The 16,079-nt window shown below is 56.4% G+C and overlaps 2 protein-coding genes across 2 annotated transcripts; one reads left to right on the forward strand and one right to left on the reverse strand.

Moving 5' to 3' along the window:
• Window positions 1-517: 517 nt before the first annotated feature.
• On the reverse strand, window positions 518-15,954 carry LOC1270942 (intermembrane lipid transfer protein VPS13B). The gene is made up of 6 exons (XM_061649662.1): window positions 12,208-15,954; window positions 8,984-12,136; window positions 7,058-8,924; window positions 6,299-6,970; window positions 3,782-3,999; window positions 518-3,715 (listed from the first exon to the last, which is right to left on the reverse strand). The coding sequence occupies exons 1-6, from the start codon at window positions 15,219-15,221 to the stop codon at window positions 661-663; spliced, it is 11,979 nt and encodes a 3,992-aa protein (XP_061505646.1). The 5' UTR covers window positions 15,222-15,954; the 3' UTR covers window positions 518-660.
• On the forward strand, window positions 4,653-6,302 carry LOC1270941 (alanine--glyoxylate aminotransferase). Its single transcript, XM_309676.5, has 3 exons — window positions 4,653-5,525; window positions 5,647-5,742; window positions 5,823-6,302. Exons 1-3 carry the CDS (start codon window positions 4,855-4,857, stop codon window positions 6,244-6,246), a joined length of 1,191 nt encoding a protein of 396 aa, XP_309676.4. The 5' UTR covers window positions 4,653-4,854; the 3' UTR covers window positions 6,247-6,302.
• Window positions 15,955-16,079: the final 125 nt, after the last annotated feature.

Genomic DNA, 16,079 nt, shown 5'->3' on the forward strand with positions numbered 1-16,079 from the left:
CGTCCGCACCCAGACTGTCCGCTCGACTGTCCACGGTACGCTTGAGCAGATCGACGTACGTGATGAGATACTTCACCAGGTTCTCGTCCAAGAAGATCACTATCTTGCGCTCGCTATCATCCTTCCCACCGTCCGGTGCGTTCTCATCAAAGTCCGCGTCGAGCATGGCGCTGGCGATCGCGGCCGTCGTCGTCGAACCGGTATCATCGTTCAGCAGCAATCCCGTACCGTCCAGATCCTCCTCTCCGCCACTGGTAGTGGATGATCGTCGCTCGATATCGAGCACGACCGATCGCTCATCCACAACAATAGCCGGCTCAAGCACACTGCTCTCGTCCAGTCCGATCGTATCGTCACCGGCGTTTACGGTTGTTGTTACATTTTTTGTTGGGAAATTGGAACCTGCTTGCTATGCAAGACATTAAGCTTAAGTGAACTCATACTCATACACACACACACATAACTCAGGATCTGCTCCCTTGACAATAAAGTTTTGGAATGCTCCGTAATGTTAGTGAGTGTCCTGCTGATTGCGGTGGCCCGTTTTTATTGAGGTATATGATACATCGGCAGCCGAACTTTGCCTATATTATAATAATTTATCCCTTGACTATGCGCAACCTATCTAACAGCTAACAGCAGACTGGAACACTAGAACGTTCAACACTCGAATGGAAGAAATGCTACACCGTCGTCCGCACCCAGACTGTCCGCTCGACTGTCCACGGTACGCTTGAGCAGATCGACGTACGTGATGAGATACTTCACCAGGTTCTCGTCCAAGAAGATCACTATCTTGCGCTCGCTATCATCCTTCCCACCGTCCGGTGCGTTCTCATCAAAGTCCGCGTCGAGCATGGCGCTGGCAATCGCGGCCGTCGTCGTCGAACCGGTATCATCGTTCAGCAGCAATGCCGTACCGTCCAGATCCTCCTCTCCGCCACTGGTAGTGGACGATCGTCGCTCGATATCGAGCACGACCGATCGCTCATCCACAACAATAGCCGGCTCAAGCACACTGCTCTCGTCCAGTCCGATCGTATCGTCACCGGCGTTTACAGTTGCTCTGTGACCAACACCGACCTTACCATAGCTGGCCTGCTGCTGTTGCTGTTGCTGTAACGCCGCCACACTACCGACTATGCGCGGCAGTTGCATCGTTGAATCGCGCACAAAATCGTACGTCCGGCTCGAGATCGGATACAGCTCGTAGTCGGTGCACGGTGGCGGCGGAAGCTTCGGCCGCACGCGGATGGTAAGCCGCGTAGCGTCGCACTCCTCGTCCGTGTCGAAAAACACCGTCTTGGGGTCGAGCACCTCGAGCAGCTGACAGTCGTTGACGTCGTACAGGACGAGCGCCCGGCTGTAGATGGCGACCAGCACGAGCCGATACTCGCCGTGCGTCGCCAGCGTGGCCTGGACGGTGAAGAGCAGCGTTCCCTCGCCGCAGGCCGCCTGCGGTTCCCACAGCGCTTTGTGCGGGATCGGCTCCAGCCGCTGCAGCGATTGGCGCGAGTGCAGCTTCGGCGTGGGCAGCGTGTTGTAGCCGACGCTCTGCAGCATCCCCTGCCCGGTCAGTGCAACCAGCTCGGCCGCTCCGCTGATCGGTTTGGCGAATGCTCCCACGATGCCCTTGCCCATGCCCGTCACCACGCCGATGGGATTGGTGGCCTGCAGCGGGTGGTGAGCCAGCCCACCGACGGCTCCCAGCAGGCTGATGCCGAGCCCCGTCAGTCCCTGCGTAAATCCATCGGTCATACCCAGTGGACGGCGCCGGCGTAACGCATCCGTGCGCTGCACGTGCTCCGTGTCGAGCGTAAGCCGGTCGAGATTGCGCGACACCGATTGGGCTAGCTTCGTGACCGAGTTGACCGTACCGGCGGTAATGTTGCGTATCAGCGAGGCAGACCCCTGCGTCACCCCGACCAGGAATCCCCACGGGCCGCGGAACAGTCCCTGCACGGGCAGGGAGACGAAGTCGCGCAGCCCGCTCGTCACCGACCGGGCCAGCCCGCTCGGGCTGCCCAGTATTTCGAGCGACCCGATCACCCACCCGCCACCGAAGATCGCCCCGGACAGGTAGTGCATGCCGACGGCGTTGCCGAACTTGATCGGCAGCGTGCGCACCGACCGACGCTCGAACGCGGTAAACTCGAGCGGACTGTGGTCGAGCGCAATGTACAGACGCATGCAGGCGTGCACGGACAGCAGCACGGCCAGCGGTTCGATGCGCACGCACCGGAACTTGATCGGTTCGGCCAGGTAGCTGGACTGCTGGACGACGGCACGCGGCACCAGCACCTCGCCCGGCTGGCAGCGGATCCGGGTCGGGGCCGTCTCGTGATCGCGCTGCTCGTGCAGCATCCCGGCCGGCAGACACTCCATCAGGTAGTCCACCAGCACGTTGATGTACGTGTCCTCGATGTACGCCCTGATCGGGTTGATCTTGACGCGCAACGATTCCGCACCGGACCAACCACCACCACCAGCAGCTCCAACGTCCACCTCTTCGCCGTCATCATGCTCCGCTACAAGATCACACTCGAACGTGCAGAGCGCAGTCTTTGCCAGCTGGTCCAGCACATCCTCCAGCCGGTAAGGGTTGGGCGGGGACTGCGCTGGCAGCTTTCGGTGCTTCGTTTCGTGATCCTCACTGCACAGCACGACCGGGAAGTCGTACTCGCCGCTCGAGTGCAGCTCATTGTCCACCTGCACGTTCGCACAGTGCAGCGTGATCTGGTTCGCATTGATGCCCCGCTCCGCCCGGACACCGACGCGATCAAAGTTGAACGAAACAATGTCCCGCTTGAAGCACGATCGGTCGGGCTCGTCGTTAAACAGCGTGATCATCACCGTGCGGAAGTAGCTCTGCACGAGCTGCGCCTTACCCTGGACCGGCCGCGCCGCACCACTGTCACACTCGAGCGCACCGCGATAATCCGTGCCGGGCGCGGTTGCATCAGCCGACTCCGACGCTGCCGCCGGTTCCGGTGGCCGTATCGGGTTCGACAGGCGCGTTCGAATGTCCTTCGCAGAAAATTCCAAATCCTGACTGATGTAGTCGATCACGAGCGCGGTCGTGCGGTTGCGCACGCGTATCGCCAGCTTCAAATCGCCGTACAGCGGAATGTTCAAAAAGATGTTGCTCTTGCTCTCGTCGACCCGTACCGGATGGGACCACCGGATCGCACTGCCACTGACGCACGCAAATATCAGCGCCAGCTCCGCCTCGTGATGCTCGGGAAAGTGGTCGTCCAGGGCCGGCGGCGTGTAGTACACCGTCTGCCGGGAGCCCACCGTCTGGAACCAGGCGAAATTGCTTTCCACCGTTTCGGGCACGGCCGTGGCCGCCTTGTTCGGCTGCACCGTGTCCGACTGGGCGACGTACATGTGAAAGTCGGTGCGGTTTTCGATCGAATAGGACGGGCACGGATCGTCGTAGATGGACACATGCTGCTGCCCTTGGTGCGACACGATCGACAGCGACAGTGGATGATGTTGATGATGGCGCCGCTCGACGGCATCGCTAGCCGCGGTAGGTACGCTCTGCGACTTCCGGGCGAGCGCTTTGTTCAGATAGATGGGAGCGGAAAATTCGCTCCCATTTTCCCGCCGCTGGTACACCGTCAGGTAGTGGTTGAAGTTGGCGTTCGGTTTTATCTTTCCCTTGCGCTGCGAAACATTGCTGAGCATCGTGACCACGGTACCTTTGGGGCTGTGGAGAAGAGGGGATGAGGTTACGGTCAATACGGTGGATAACTTCACCGAAGGCGACACTTACTTCTCGCACTTTGTGCCATTCTTTGGAAGACTGTAGCAGCAACTGTGGGGCCCGCTGTTGCTCGTTAGCCGGAACTGTTCCAACCGTTCGTTCGCGGGCAGCGCAAACGACCAGCAGTGCAGATCGATGCTCGAATAGTTCGTTACGATGAACTGGGAGGCCAAGATGAAGACGCGCACTTTGTTCTCCGTCATGGACGTTAGGACTAAATTCATAACCTGTAAAACGGCAACAAGAAGCAAAACTGGTTAACATCTGGCAAGGGTCATGGGAATTGCTGTAAGCATGTGCGATAGTGCAAGTGGCATGAACTTCATGCGTTGCCTGAAACACCCAACCATGACCTATGCAAACGTACACACCCGAAACCGCAGAAACCACATCCTACCCCAAGACGCCTTTGCACGTTTCAATGACCCCACTTTTCCCCACTGACCCAATATGTCATACAGCTGTCCATTTGGCATTCTTAAAGCTACATTTTTCCCATCTGATAATGAATGTAGATAAACTGTGCATGGACTGCAATTACATTAGTCTACTACCATATGGGACCATTAACGCTTCTTATTGGGTTTAAAGCCTAAATGCGACATAAACGTGAAGATCAAAACAAATAATTTTCCGCGCCTTATTACAACAACAAGTTTCAAAAGTTACAACGCGACACACGCACGACGACGCAATGGTTGGGCAGACGTCGGAGATGACTCCCTCTGTGTGTGTGTATGGTACGCCCGAGCAAGGTGGTATTGTTTTGCTATGCTCTCGCGTAGATACGCACCGCATCGGATTGTACAGCTGATAACGTTTTTTTTGTTCGTACTCCAGCCCCCACACTAACACATCTCTCTCTCCCACTCTCTCGCGCGCGACACAGCATTCGTGCGCGAGCAAACACACCACACACACACCACGCGAGCGATAAGTTGGCAAGATTTGCGCTCATAAAAACCGGTCCACGAAGACAAAATTCAGCTTAGTCAGTGCACGTCCAACAACCGGTGAAAGTCGGCAAAGTTAGTACCGCGTCGTCGTTCACATCCAAATCCAAGCAATCGAAGCAACCCACGATGGAGTATCGCGTAAGTGCACCGGACGTGTTGCGCGATCCGTTGGCAGTGCCGGAAAAGTTGCTGATGGGTCCGGGCCCCTCAAATGCGCCACCGCGCGTCCTGGAAGCGATGGCACGGCCCATACTGGGACATCTGCATCCGGAAACGCTCAAAATCATGGACGACATAAAGGCGGGCGTGCGCTACCTGTTCCAGACGAACAATGCGGCCACCTTCTGCCTGAGCGCTTCCGGGCACGGCGGCATGGAGGCGACGCTGTGCAACCTGCTCGAGGACGGTGACGTGGTGCTGATTGGCCACACGGGTCACTGGGGTGACCGGGCGGCCGATATGGCCTCGCGGTACGGTGCGGACGTTCGGCTGGTGCGCGCCAGCCAGGGCAGTTCGCTCGCGCTGCCCGAGATACGGCGCGCGATCGAAACGCACCGTCCGTCGGTGCTGTTCCTGACGCAGGGCGAATCGTCCACCGGCGTGCGGCAGGGACTGGAAGGGGTCGGTGCACTGTGCCGGGCGCACGATTGCTTGCTGGTGGTGGACACGGTTGCATCACTCGGCGGCACACCGTTCCATATGGACGCATGGGAGGTGGATGCGGCCTATACCGGTTCGCAGAAGGTGCTCGGTGCACCGCCGGGCATTACGCCCATTTCCTTCAACCACCGGGCGGTGTAAGTTGGAGAGCGTGCGACGTCATTTCGTCATGTTATCATCCTGGGAGTGTGTTGGTTTAATGATTTGATTATGCTTCTCTTTTTGTTTTGTTGCTCTTTACGTGCCTCCCGCTAACAGTGAACGGTACAGGCGGCGCCAGACGAAGGTGAAGGTGTACTACTGGGACATGTTCCTCGTCGGCGACTACTGGGGTTGCTTCGGTCGGCCACGCATGTAAGTGACTTGCGACGCGCGGAATGATGAAGCACAAAAAGTTGTTCGAATAATTGCTCGATTGGCGTTACCCTTTGCAGCTATCACCACACGATATCGTCGACGCTGCTGTACGGGCTGCGGGAAGCGATTGCCATGGCGTGCGAGGAATCGCTCCCGTCGCTCATTGCCCGCCACCAAGACTGTGCCAAGCGGCTGCACGATGGGCTGCGTGCCATGGGACTCGAGCTGTACGCCCAGGAGCGCGACCGGCTGCCCACCGTCACGACCATCCGCGTGCCGACCGGTCTGGACTGGCTGCAGGTGTCCCAGCACGCGATGAAAACGTATCTGGTCGAGATTAGCGGTGGGCTTGGCCCGACCGCTGGGCAAGTATTTCGCATCGGACTCATGGGCCAGAATGCAACGAGCGAGCGGGTAGATCGTGTGCTGCAAGTGTTCCGCGACTCCATCAAAGCGGTCAAGCCCGATTTCGCGTTCCCGCGCAGTGCATCCAAAATGTGAACGTACTTTGGGCATACTTAAGAATAATAAAACATTTAACTATAGCGCTTACCTCACATTCCGTGCGGATAATGATGTCGATTGTACCTTCCAGCGGTAAAACTGCACACCCGCCGCTGGGCGATTGCTTCTTCGCGTCCGCGCCGTTGATGTAGATCAGCTCGGAACGTAAGCTCGGCTGGCCGCCGCCGCCGGTCACGTTCATCTCGAGCGTGAATGCCGTCTCCACGTGGAACGGCATGATGATACTGTTCGGGGCGATAATGTTCACATCGTTGGTGGTGTGGTTCCGCAATCGCACCTCGCACCCGAGCTGATTGATGAACAGTGCCCACGGGGCAATGTTAAGCATCAGGCAGCAGGACATTTCGTACGCGGCCGAACAGTGGTACAGCGGGAATGTGGCCTCTTGTATTGAGTTTTCGCGCCGCCAGCGAAGCTCTTCCTCGCGCGAGCACGGCCAGTCGGATGTGCGCTGGCTGTTACGCAGCGCCAGCAGTGCGTTTTCGATGTTCCGGAACCGGGCCGGTACTTGGAAGAACGTTTTGCCATCGATCAGCCGGTAGGATAGCAGCGCTTTCCGCTTATCCTCACCGTGCGGTGAGTTAAAGTTCATCCGCAGTGCTAGCTCGTGCTCGTCCGAGTACGTGCCGGCCACGTTCAGCTGGCGGCGCTGCCCTTGCCCGTAGATTGAGAACGATTGGTCGAGTTTCTCCTCGTAAGCCTGTGAAGAACAAGAGAAAAGGGGTGGAATTTAACACTCAACACTGTTGTACCTGGCAACACCTGCATCCCATCCCATCAAGCTTACCGTTGTATTAACCGTCAGGAACGATTCCACCATAAACAGTGGCCAAACGATCACGAGCACACGCTCCAGCACTTCACCGTTCAGCGCTGGGGCGGTCTTGCTGTCCGCCAGCTTTTCCCGCACAATCCTCACCCAGTAGCTAATGTAGCCTTCGCGCGTGATCGTCGTAGTCGGAATCTTGACCAGATACGGCATGCTGCCACCGTTCATGATCTCGCGCAGCGGAACATCGCCCGACCAGCCAGCCCGCCCGCCTCCCTCTCCCTCAATCGCAATGTTGATCGTTTGCTGGTTTTTATTGTTGGCCGGCGAGAACAGGTTGGCACTGTCGCCTGCCGCTACCTGGAAGCTGGTCGCGGCGTAGTTACGCTCACTGTTTGGCACAATCTTGTAGTAGCGGTACTGGAACTTTAGCCGCTGCGAGGTCATGTTGTAAAATGCCACCTGTCCTTCGATTGTGATGCTGCGCTGGGTGCTACTGCTACCACCACCACCAACACCAACTGCATCCGCCGAAAGCGACTCGACGCGCACCAGTAGCATCTTTTCGTCCTCCATGTCTTCCTCGTGGATCGACTGCACGCACACTTGCTGCAGGCCATCTTTCGACACGTCAAACGCTTCCGTTGCAACCTGCGTATTGCCTTCGGTAAAGTAGAGCTGCAGTTGCTGACGCTGCCGGCAACTTCGGAACCCGTACAGACACAGCTCGTTCGGTCCGAGGTAGATCATTTCCGTCGTTCCGCACTGGCCAAACTTGAGTCCAATTTGAGTGCGATTGCAAACGATGTACCTGCTGTACAGCACAAACGGTGCATCTGTGCCTTGCTCGCTGGCTGACAGACTACGGTTCCATATCCGCTCCGCCACAGCTAAATTGTACCCGATCGAAGGACCGTACCGTACGCAGATATCATCCGTAATCGTTCTCACCTCCAGCGTACGCTCGCAGAACCACCCGTACGCCTTCACGTTGCTCACTTCCAGCGCATTTTCAAACGTAAAATAGTTGTAGTCGAGCAGATCGCAATGCACATTCAGCTCCGCACTGACAAACAGGTCCAGATTGTCGTAGATCGTACACTGGCCCCGGAATCGGTGCGCATTTAGCATTAAAAATTTGTGTGCACCAAACTCGGCCGACTCGCGGCACAGCCGGTACCGCTCGAAAGGCTTGGGCAGTGGACGGTCGAGTTGGAGGGGCACGTGATTGAACAGGTTCAGCTGCACCGGCTTTAAATCGATCGTTGCCTCCACGTTCGGTACGAGCGCGGCACTGAACATCGAATCGACGCGCATACAAGCGACAAAGATTTTCGGATGCAATCGGTACGGCAAGCTTACCACCCGTTGCCCCGGCAGGTAGGAACTGTCCGTCAGCACGTCGGTGATGGTCGTGAGCAGCGTTCTGCCGAGACCGTTCGTTGGGCTGCGCGGCTGGGCTGCGTGGTCGTCGTGCTCGTGCGCATCGCTTCTCGTGCCGTCGGTCGTTTCATCGTCTTCATCCCGCCCCCTTGCGCTGCTGCCCTCGTCGTAGACCACATTCTGCGTCATCACTATCCGCCAGATGGCCGATGCAATCTTGCGCTGCGGGAGCTTGAGAAACGTCTTCTCGTTCTCGGACAGGGTGAACTGGCACACCTCCACAAAGTTGCCATTGATTTCGGCATAGTGTTCCAGCTTGCACTGGATGTTGACCGATTTCGTGGTGTTCATCGGGACCGGATACACGATCACCTGGTGCAGCGCTCGGGGTTGCGGATAGCGCCAGCAGATGATGCCGACTTCACGGTTAATAATTTTTATCTGATACGGCAGCGGAAGTTCGGCAATTTTCATCGTTTCGATGAACTGGAATGCTCCGGCCCTGGCCAAGAAAAAGGACAGTCTAGAGTAAATGTATGATTTTTTATGCCCTCTCCTTACCTTAGATCATCCTGGTAGTATTCCTCCTGCATCTCTTTCGTGCGTTTCTGCTCAAAGCGCGGTGGCACGATCGGTATCAGCAGCTCCCGGCTCGGCGTCATGTTTGCACTGTGCACGGTAGAAACGGAATCCTTCCGTTCGCTGTCTTCTGCGCGCAGTGCGTCCAACAGATCGTTCCGGATGAGCTCCACTTGGTGGAAGATGTACGGAATCAGATCCACTTGCAAGTAGGACGATTGCAGCTTGATCTGCACCAGCGGATCGCGCTTCCAGTACTCCTGCGCCAGGGTGAGCTGCACCGTGAACGAGAACGGATGCAGAATTACAAACGCACCGGCACTGAGCAGCAGCTCGGCCAGCTCCAGCTCGAATACGATGCGTTCCGGCCGCTCCTGCACCCGTATCGTAGAGTGGAGAGAAGAAAAGGACAGCTTCATGTTGTACTGTGCCGGCCGGCTCGTATCTTCATCGAGCAGGTGTAGCATCACCTGCGACAGATCTAGCTGAATCTTCTCCACATCGAGCAGGTGCGATTTGATGAGCAAAAATTTGTTCCCACTGAGCACCGGTTTCGGCAGGGATTTGATCGTGCCCGTGCCACGGCGTTTGCTGACCTTCGGTGGTTTGAACAGGTCGTCCAGGATCGTGGCTAGTTCCATCAGCTTTTTCACCTTGCCGTGCGTGACGGTCACTTTAATCGGTCGCTTGAAGGCGACCCTCAACTCACGGCTTCGCTTGGTCAGACTGTTGACGAAGCGTGTCTTAACGATCGGTTGCGGTATGCCCAGCTCATCCGGCTCACCGGTGACCGTTTTCACAATCGCCAGCTCGTCCACTTCCACGGTCAGATCGAACAGGGAGAGCTGCAGCACACGCTCCAGCAAGCTGAGCGACACAAGCGCATTCGGTTGGGCGAGCACTAGCTTTAGCGCTGGCCCACCGCCTTTGCTACGGTCTCGTTGAGCGTACAGATTGATCTTAAAGTACCCACCGAGCAGGCACACCTCGTACGGAACAACAACCGGACTTGTCTGGCCCGTGGAAGTGGTACGCCCCGGTTTCGAAATACTGTCGGAGGAAATGGACGATATTTTGCGCTGCCGCTGGATGCCACTCCGTCTGCTGCTGCTCGAACGGGGCCGCTTGCCGTCCCACGTGCGGTACGATTCCAGTCCCGAGTCTTCCTCGCACCGCGACAGCTTCGAATTGCTCCTGCGGAAGCGTGACGATGGCACCGACTCTCGGTACGACTTTACGGACTCACGCCCCGTATCGTCACCGCTGGGCGTACTGGAGGCAAACGCGAGCAAACTTCCCGCATCGACCGAGCTGTTACTGCGCGACATCATCACGCCAGTGGCCGCGGACTGATGCTGAGGCGATTCGCTGCACGGTGGAAACAAGCAGTCGCCGATTTCTTTGCCCTTGCTCAGCAAACGCTCCGCCAGCTGCAGCTGGCCGAGATCGACGTCCACCACCAGATCCGACATGCAGTTTAGCTCCATCGCACGGCTACAGATCAGCACGTTCTTGTAGATGATGCACGGTGCATAAATGGCGGAGAAGTTAAACTCCTTAAACACGGTCACCACATCGCAATGGGACGTGCGCTGCACTCCCTGCTGCAGGTTGTTCCACTCGAACGCCGGGTTGTCGTGGTGCGTGGTGCACGTTTGCTGATCGTGCAAGTACTGCACCACATCCCGCCAGGTGGCCGTGCTGAGCGAAATTTCCTTCAGCAGCAGCTCGTACTGGCGATCCTCTATCTTCGAGCCCGGCACGTTCAGGATGCGCATCTGGGCCGCCTTCGTGTACACGTCTGGACGCAGCGGCACGCGACATATCGGATTCTCCACGTTGTGATGCACGGTGATCGTACTGATCTTCAAGATGTAAACTGAGCATGGTTCCGGTTCGTCCGAGCGCAGCGGAAGGAACACCGTAATGCCCTTGCTGACAAAATGGATCAGCGGCAAATCTTTCACGCCCAGCACGGAGTTGGTGCTGCTCGAACTTAAACGCCCTCCTTCGTTCGTGACCGACGGTTCGCACGTCGCTGGCTGTAAAACGTGCAGCATGCGCAAACATTCGCCGAGAAGATCGAGATCCAGCCGCAGATCGATCTGCTCCATCTTGATCACCACCTCGACGAGCGTATCGTTATGCTCACGCGACTTCCGCACCGTGTCCCACTTGGAGTGTACGTTTTTCGTCTCCGCCCGCGTGATGGTCATGTTGAAAAACGTATCCGTACCGGTCGTTTTGCTCGATTCACTTGCCTCTCCCGTTTGCACAGTTACTGCCAGGGCTTCGTTGCGAATCCAGCCACCACCACCACCAACACCAGCGGCAGCCGACTGCTGACGTGAAGGACTCTCTTGCCACTCGTAGCAAGCGCCGGTCATGCCGCCAATTTTTGCTTTCACCTGCGAGTACACCTCCTGCTTGTCGAGCGAATAAATGATGTCCTCCAGCTCGATCTTCAGCTTGAGACGCTCCGTACGCACACCCTTCACAGCGTCCCGCGTAATGCAGCATATCGTGAGCTTGGAGAAGGTCCACTGCAGCCACAGCGATGGCATCAAACGCCGCTCACCATCGCCCGCAAGGTTCGTCTTATCCTTGAGCGTTTCCTCCGACCCACCGCTCGAGTTGTGGGCTAGGTCGAGAAACTCGCGCAGATCCACCGCCGCCACCGAGCTGCCGCCGGGAAGCTGCGGAATTTCCAGGAACTGCTGGGCGGCTTCCGATTTTCCACCCTCCTCCGGTTGGCCCTGGTCTGCCGGCAGCATCATCGGTAGTTGCATTAGCCGGTCCAGGGTGGCGCGCAGCAGTACCAGCTGCTCTTTTACGAGCGTCACCCGGAACGGTGTGGTATCGATGTGGAAACAGGCCGACGAACAGGAGGCGGCAGTCGTCGCATCGTCGCTAAAGTTCAGCACCATCGAAATGTTGGTCGTCGTTTCATCGAGCAGCTTGTTCATTTCACCATTCTGGTACGTCCAGCTGGACGCATTTGCCAGCGCAATGGTCCACGGGAAGCTATCCTTTTCTAGCGGCCAGACGGATTTGGCGATGCTGATAGGGAAGCGGTTGATGCAGCCGGAGAGCGTTTGGCACTTGAAAGCGGAATTGACCGAAATCAGGGGCAATCTGTAAAAAAAGAAATAGCATCATTACTAAACAGCAAGATGGAGATGCTTTGCAGCAATTTATGAACTTACTTGATCATGAATATTTCATTCTGCCCAAACTCATCCTCCAGCGAGTCGCTCAGTGAGTGGAAGATAATATTATTTACCGGCAGACACACGGTAAAGTGGCTCACTTCGAGATGGAAAATGATTCTCTTTGCAAGCTTCGCCCAGAACTGGTTATCTACCGCCGACCTGCCCTCTTCCTGCGCTGCAGCGATGGTCTCCTTCGGATCAGCATCTTCAACGCCGAGCGTAGACGGTGGCCGGCCATGCACTATTGCACCACCGCCACCACCACCACCGGGTAAGCCCACCTTGCCCGAACCCGAATGGACGGATGTACCCGGTGCGGAATGTTCCTTTTTATCTTCGCTCCGTGTCGCCGGACGAAGGTTGGGGTGTTGTTGTACCGCGCTGCGGTTGGAATGTTTCGCAGCGAACCGTGCATCGAACCGAGCCCGGGAAATGGTCCGCTCCATCAGTGGGCGGGCCCGCTGCCACAGCTCCAGAAAGGCGAGAAAATTCGGATCCAAATTAAGGCTTAGATCGAGCAGCTTCGCGTACAGCAGTGGCGGATGTTCGATGGTGGCATCGAGCCGTTTGGGCAGCTGCAGTATGACCGTGAGGAAATCTTCCTCCGTCGAATGGTCGGGCCAGAGGGCCGTCAGGGACTTTTCCTCCGTCGCATCGTGTTGGTAGGTGAGCAGCTTTAGGTTGCGGGCCAGCAGCTTGTAGCACTCGGTGCGATCCGCTTCCACCTTGCGCAGGTGAACGTACGACAGCAGCAGATCGACCGAGGGCAGTGACCTAACTTGCTGTTGCAACGGTTCCCAATCGATGGCGGGTGTGTCTTGCTGCGCCGCCAGGGACTGTACGATCGAGGCGGTCGTAAGCGCTTGGAGCGGATTGGCGATCACTTTAAGATCCGTCACAGTAACGTTGTGCTCCGTTTTGTTAAGCTCGGCGTTGGGCCAAAGCGAGGGATGGATTAGCATGCGCTGCTGGTAGTTCATGCTGACGGCCGTGGCTACCGTCGCGTCTGTCCATCGTGAATGATGAAGCTTCACTTGGATGCGCTCCAAGTTGCCGGAAATCGACTGATAGCAGGCATCGAACAGCTTGGCCGGCGGTTCTGGCAGCTGGCAGGTAGTGTAGACGAGCCGGTTCGGGTAGAGCGGTGCCAGTATGTTGCACTCGACCCGATTCAGCTGCACCGTAAGCGCCGGTCTCGGCTGCGAGCCGGTGGTAGGTTGCATCTTTCCACTGCTGTGCTTCCGCAGCAGCAAGCTCACCTGCTGCCCGTGATCGAAGGAATGCAGCTCAATCGTGGGACTCTGGAGCGTGATGTGTATCTGCCGCAGCGGGATCTCGTGCATCAGTGCATCGTAATCTTCGGCCGAAGGTGGAGGCAGCTGGGCGAGCGTTGGCATCGGCTTATCCTCGTAGTAGGGCGGATACTCGTAAAAGTCTTTGTACGATGCGAGCGTCTCAAATCGGTGAATCGTATCGGCAGAGATTTTCGCCCGGAAACGCCCTACAAACACCCGGATCATGTACTTTTCCGCCAAATTGCTAAACTCCAGATCGCTACCGAACTCGGACGTTCGCCGATCGTCGGGCAGCTGCACCTCGTGGATAATGTCGATCGCAATGGCGGGAAATTGCTGCAGCAGTCGCTCCTGGCTGAAGCTGCTCAGATGGTAGTTCCAGTTACCGTTGTACTTCCGGTTCCCACCGGTACTGTCGCTAAAAAACGAGCTCTCCAGATGCGTGGTGCTTTCCCCCGGCTGTGGCACCTGTTCGATCGATTCAAATATTTCCCTCACCGCACCGTCCCGATGGCCGCAGGGACAGTCCTCGAGCGATTGCACCTGCACGCGCGAGATGCCCAGCGTTACGTTGAACCACCTCAGCCCACAAGCGATCATTTCACCGTAAAAGTGATGAAAATCAAAGCGCAGTATCGGGTGGTACTTGATCTTCTTCGCCGTGCCCACCATACCGTCGCCGATCAGTTCCTGCGTTTTGAAAATTATTCGCAGCTGATCGATGTACAGGCCGGTGTGCAGGACGCGCGTATCGTGCTCCTCCGAATGGTCGCTTTCGCTCTCCTCCGGGAAGAAGGATGGTAGCAGATTCCAGGCCCAGGACAGTAGCGACTCCTGCCCACCGTCATCCTCCACCTCCACACCCCCATCGGGGACGGGTTGCAGTGGTTCGGTTTTGATTTTGCCCTGCTTCAGCGCCAGCGCTAGATCGAACAAGCGCATCAGCATGGGAAACTGCTGCGAGGACACGTTAAAGTCCAGAAATTTGGAATGCACATCGATGCGCGTGAGTGACGAGCGGTCCTGCGAGGACACGTTGTACTTTACCAGCATGCGCAGCTGCAGCGTGCTCCGGTACAGCACCGGCTCCTGGCACACCTCAATCTTGCCGGCCGAGTTTCGCTTGTCCAGACAGATGGTCAGATCCACGATGCTGATCAGCTTCCGGAGCGACACCTTCGTCGGGGACAGATCGATGAAGGCGGCGTTCCACCCACTGTCGGCCGATTCCATCGACAGCTGCTGGATGTTCATCGACACGACGATATCCTCCTCGACGTACTTCAGTATCACGTTGTGGCACCGGATCGTGATGTTGTTCGCGATTTTGCTTATCAGCGATGCCATGTAACCGGGCGGCGGTGCTTCCTCCGTGCTTTTGCCCTTCCGGGGCGGTTCCCGCTTTGGCACGTTTCGATCATTGCTGTCGCGCAACTTCAGCACAAACTCGATCGTGTTAATGGTGATGACGATCGGTTCCGATGCGATCTTTGTCCACGGCACTCGGATGCAGAGTTCGTGTATGTGGCCGGAAAGGAAGTTGAACGGCAGCTGCAGCTCCTCCTCCAGCACGTCCAGCTTTAGGTCGAGGTTTTGGAACACCACTTCGCCACCCCATAGCGACAGCTGCGAATCTTCCGGACGGATGTTTTTCACGTACTTCTCTACGTAGCTCAAAATGATGGGCGTAATGTACGATTCGATTTTGAACATGGTTCTTTTCGGTTGCCCTGCGATGTGACAGGACTGTCTGTGCTGATGGTGCTCGTACTGCTCGTACGCTCCCTTTGCCACTGGTGTGGTGTGGCACTGCGTCTCTTTCACACTCTGAATGGTACCAGAATTGATGATTAATGCTTGTTGATCCTCACTGCCATCGTGTTATCGCAGTTCGAACCCGATATGGATAAAGAACGCTCTCGAATGATATCCGCCAACTGCGCCGAGTTGGTTACGTCTCGCTCGATGCCGCTTGCGTTGCTGATAAGAAACCAAGGCCCAAAGCTGGAACAATTTGTTAACTTACAATTTTCTCTCACAATTCTTTTTTCTTACACGGTGTTCAAACGAAAATTTCACATTTTGCACATTTCCAAAACCCCAAAACACACACACACACATACACACAGCAGAAGTGTTGTACACTTTCCGTGGCTACTTTTCCACGCAGCAACTAAATTGCATGATTCACGGAGGAACAAAACTGCACAGTTGGCACTTGTTTGCCTGGAAGTTACCGAACGAAGCGCGAACGCTCGGATAAGGGTTTATTTACTAAACGCTATGCCTGCCGGTGGTCCGCGGATGGGGGAGAAAATGGGTCACACATCGTGCGATAGTTATTTTTTTCCTTTCTTTTTTGTTCACGCCTTTCACACAGTTGCCGGCGCGATACTTTTCACAAGGAATTGTTGTTGTGCTCTGTTGCAACATCAACAAACGCAATCAAGTTCTGACAACACGCAGCAGCGTACCCGCATAACATGGCGATGGTTTTTGACGTTCGAATATCACTGCATCTCGCTCATTTTCTCTACCCTTCCTTTGCTTGCCGACAGTGCTCGTTTCAAA

This window comes from Anopheles gambiae, chromosome 2 (genome assembly GCF_943734735.2).
Source record: "Anopheles gambiae chromosome 2, idAnoGambNW_F1_1, whole genome shotgun sequence".
Taxonomy (NCBI): Eukaryota; Metazoa; Arthropoda; class Insecta; order Diptera; family Culicidae; genus Anopheles; species Anopheles gambiae.

Excerpts from the sequence above, each read along its gene's own strand:
- LOC1270941 (XM_309676.5), top strand. The coding sequence starts at position 4,855 with ATGGAGTATCGCGTAAGTGCACCGGACGTGTTGCGCGATCCGTTGGCA. Across the intron at positions 5,526-5,646 it reads TCCTTCAACCACCGGGCGGT|TGAACGGTACAGGCGGCGCC; the intron begins GTAAGTTGGAGA and ends TCCCGCTAACAG. Across the intron at positions 5,743-5,822 it reads TGCTTCGGTCGGCCACGCAT|CTATCACCACACGATATCGT; the intron begins GTAAGTGACTTG and ends TACCCTTTGCAG.
- LOC1270942 (XM_061649662.1), bottom strand. The coding sequence starts at position 15,221 with ATGTTCAAAATCGAATCGTACATTACGCCCATCATTTTGAGCTACGTA. Across the intron at positions 8,925-8,983 it reads TACTACCAGGATGATCTAAG|GGCCGGAGCATTCCAGTTCA; the intron begins GTAAGGAGAGGG and ends TTTCTTGGCCAG. Across the intron at positions 3,716-3,781 it reads AATGGCACAAAGTGCGAGAA|CCCCAAAGGTACCGTGGTCA; the intron begins GTAAGTGTCGCC and ends TCTTCTCCACAG.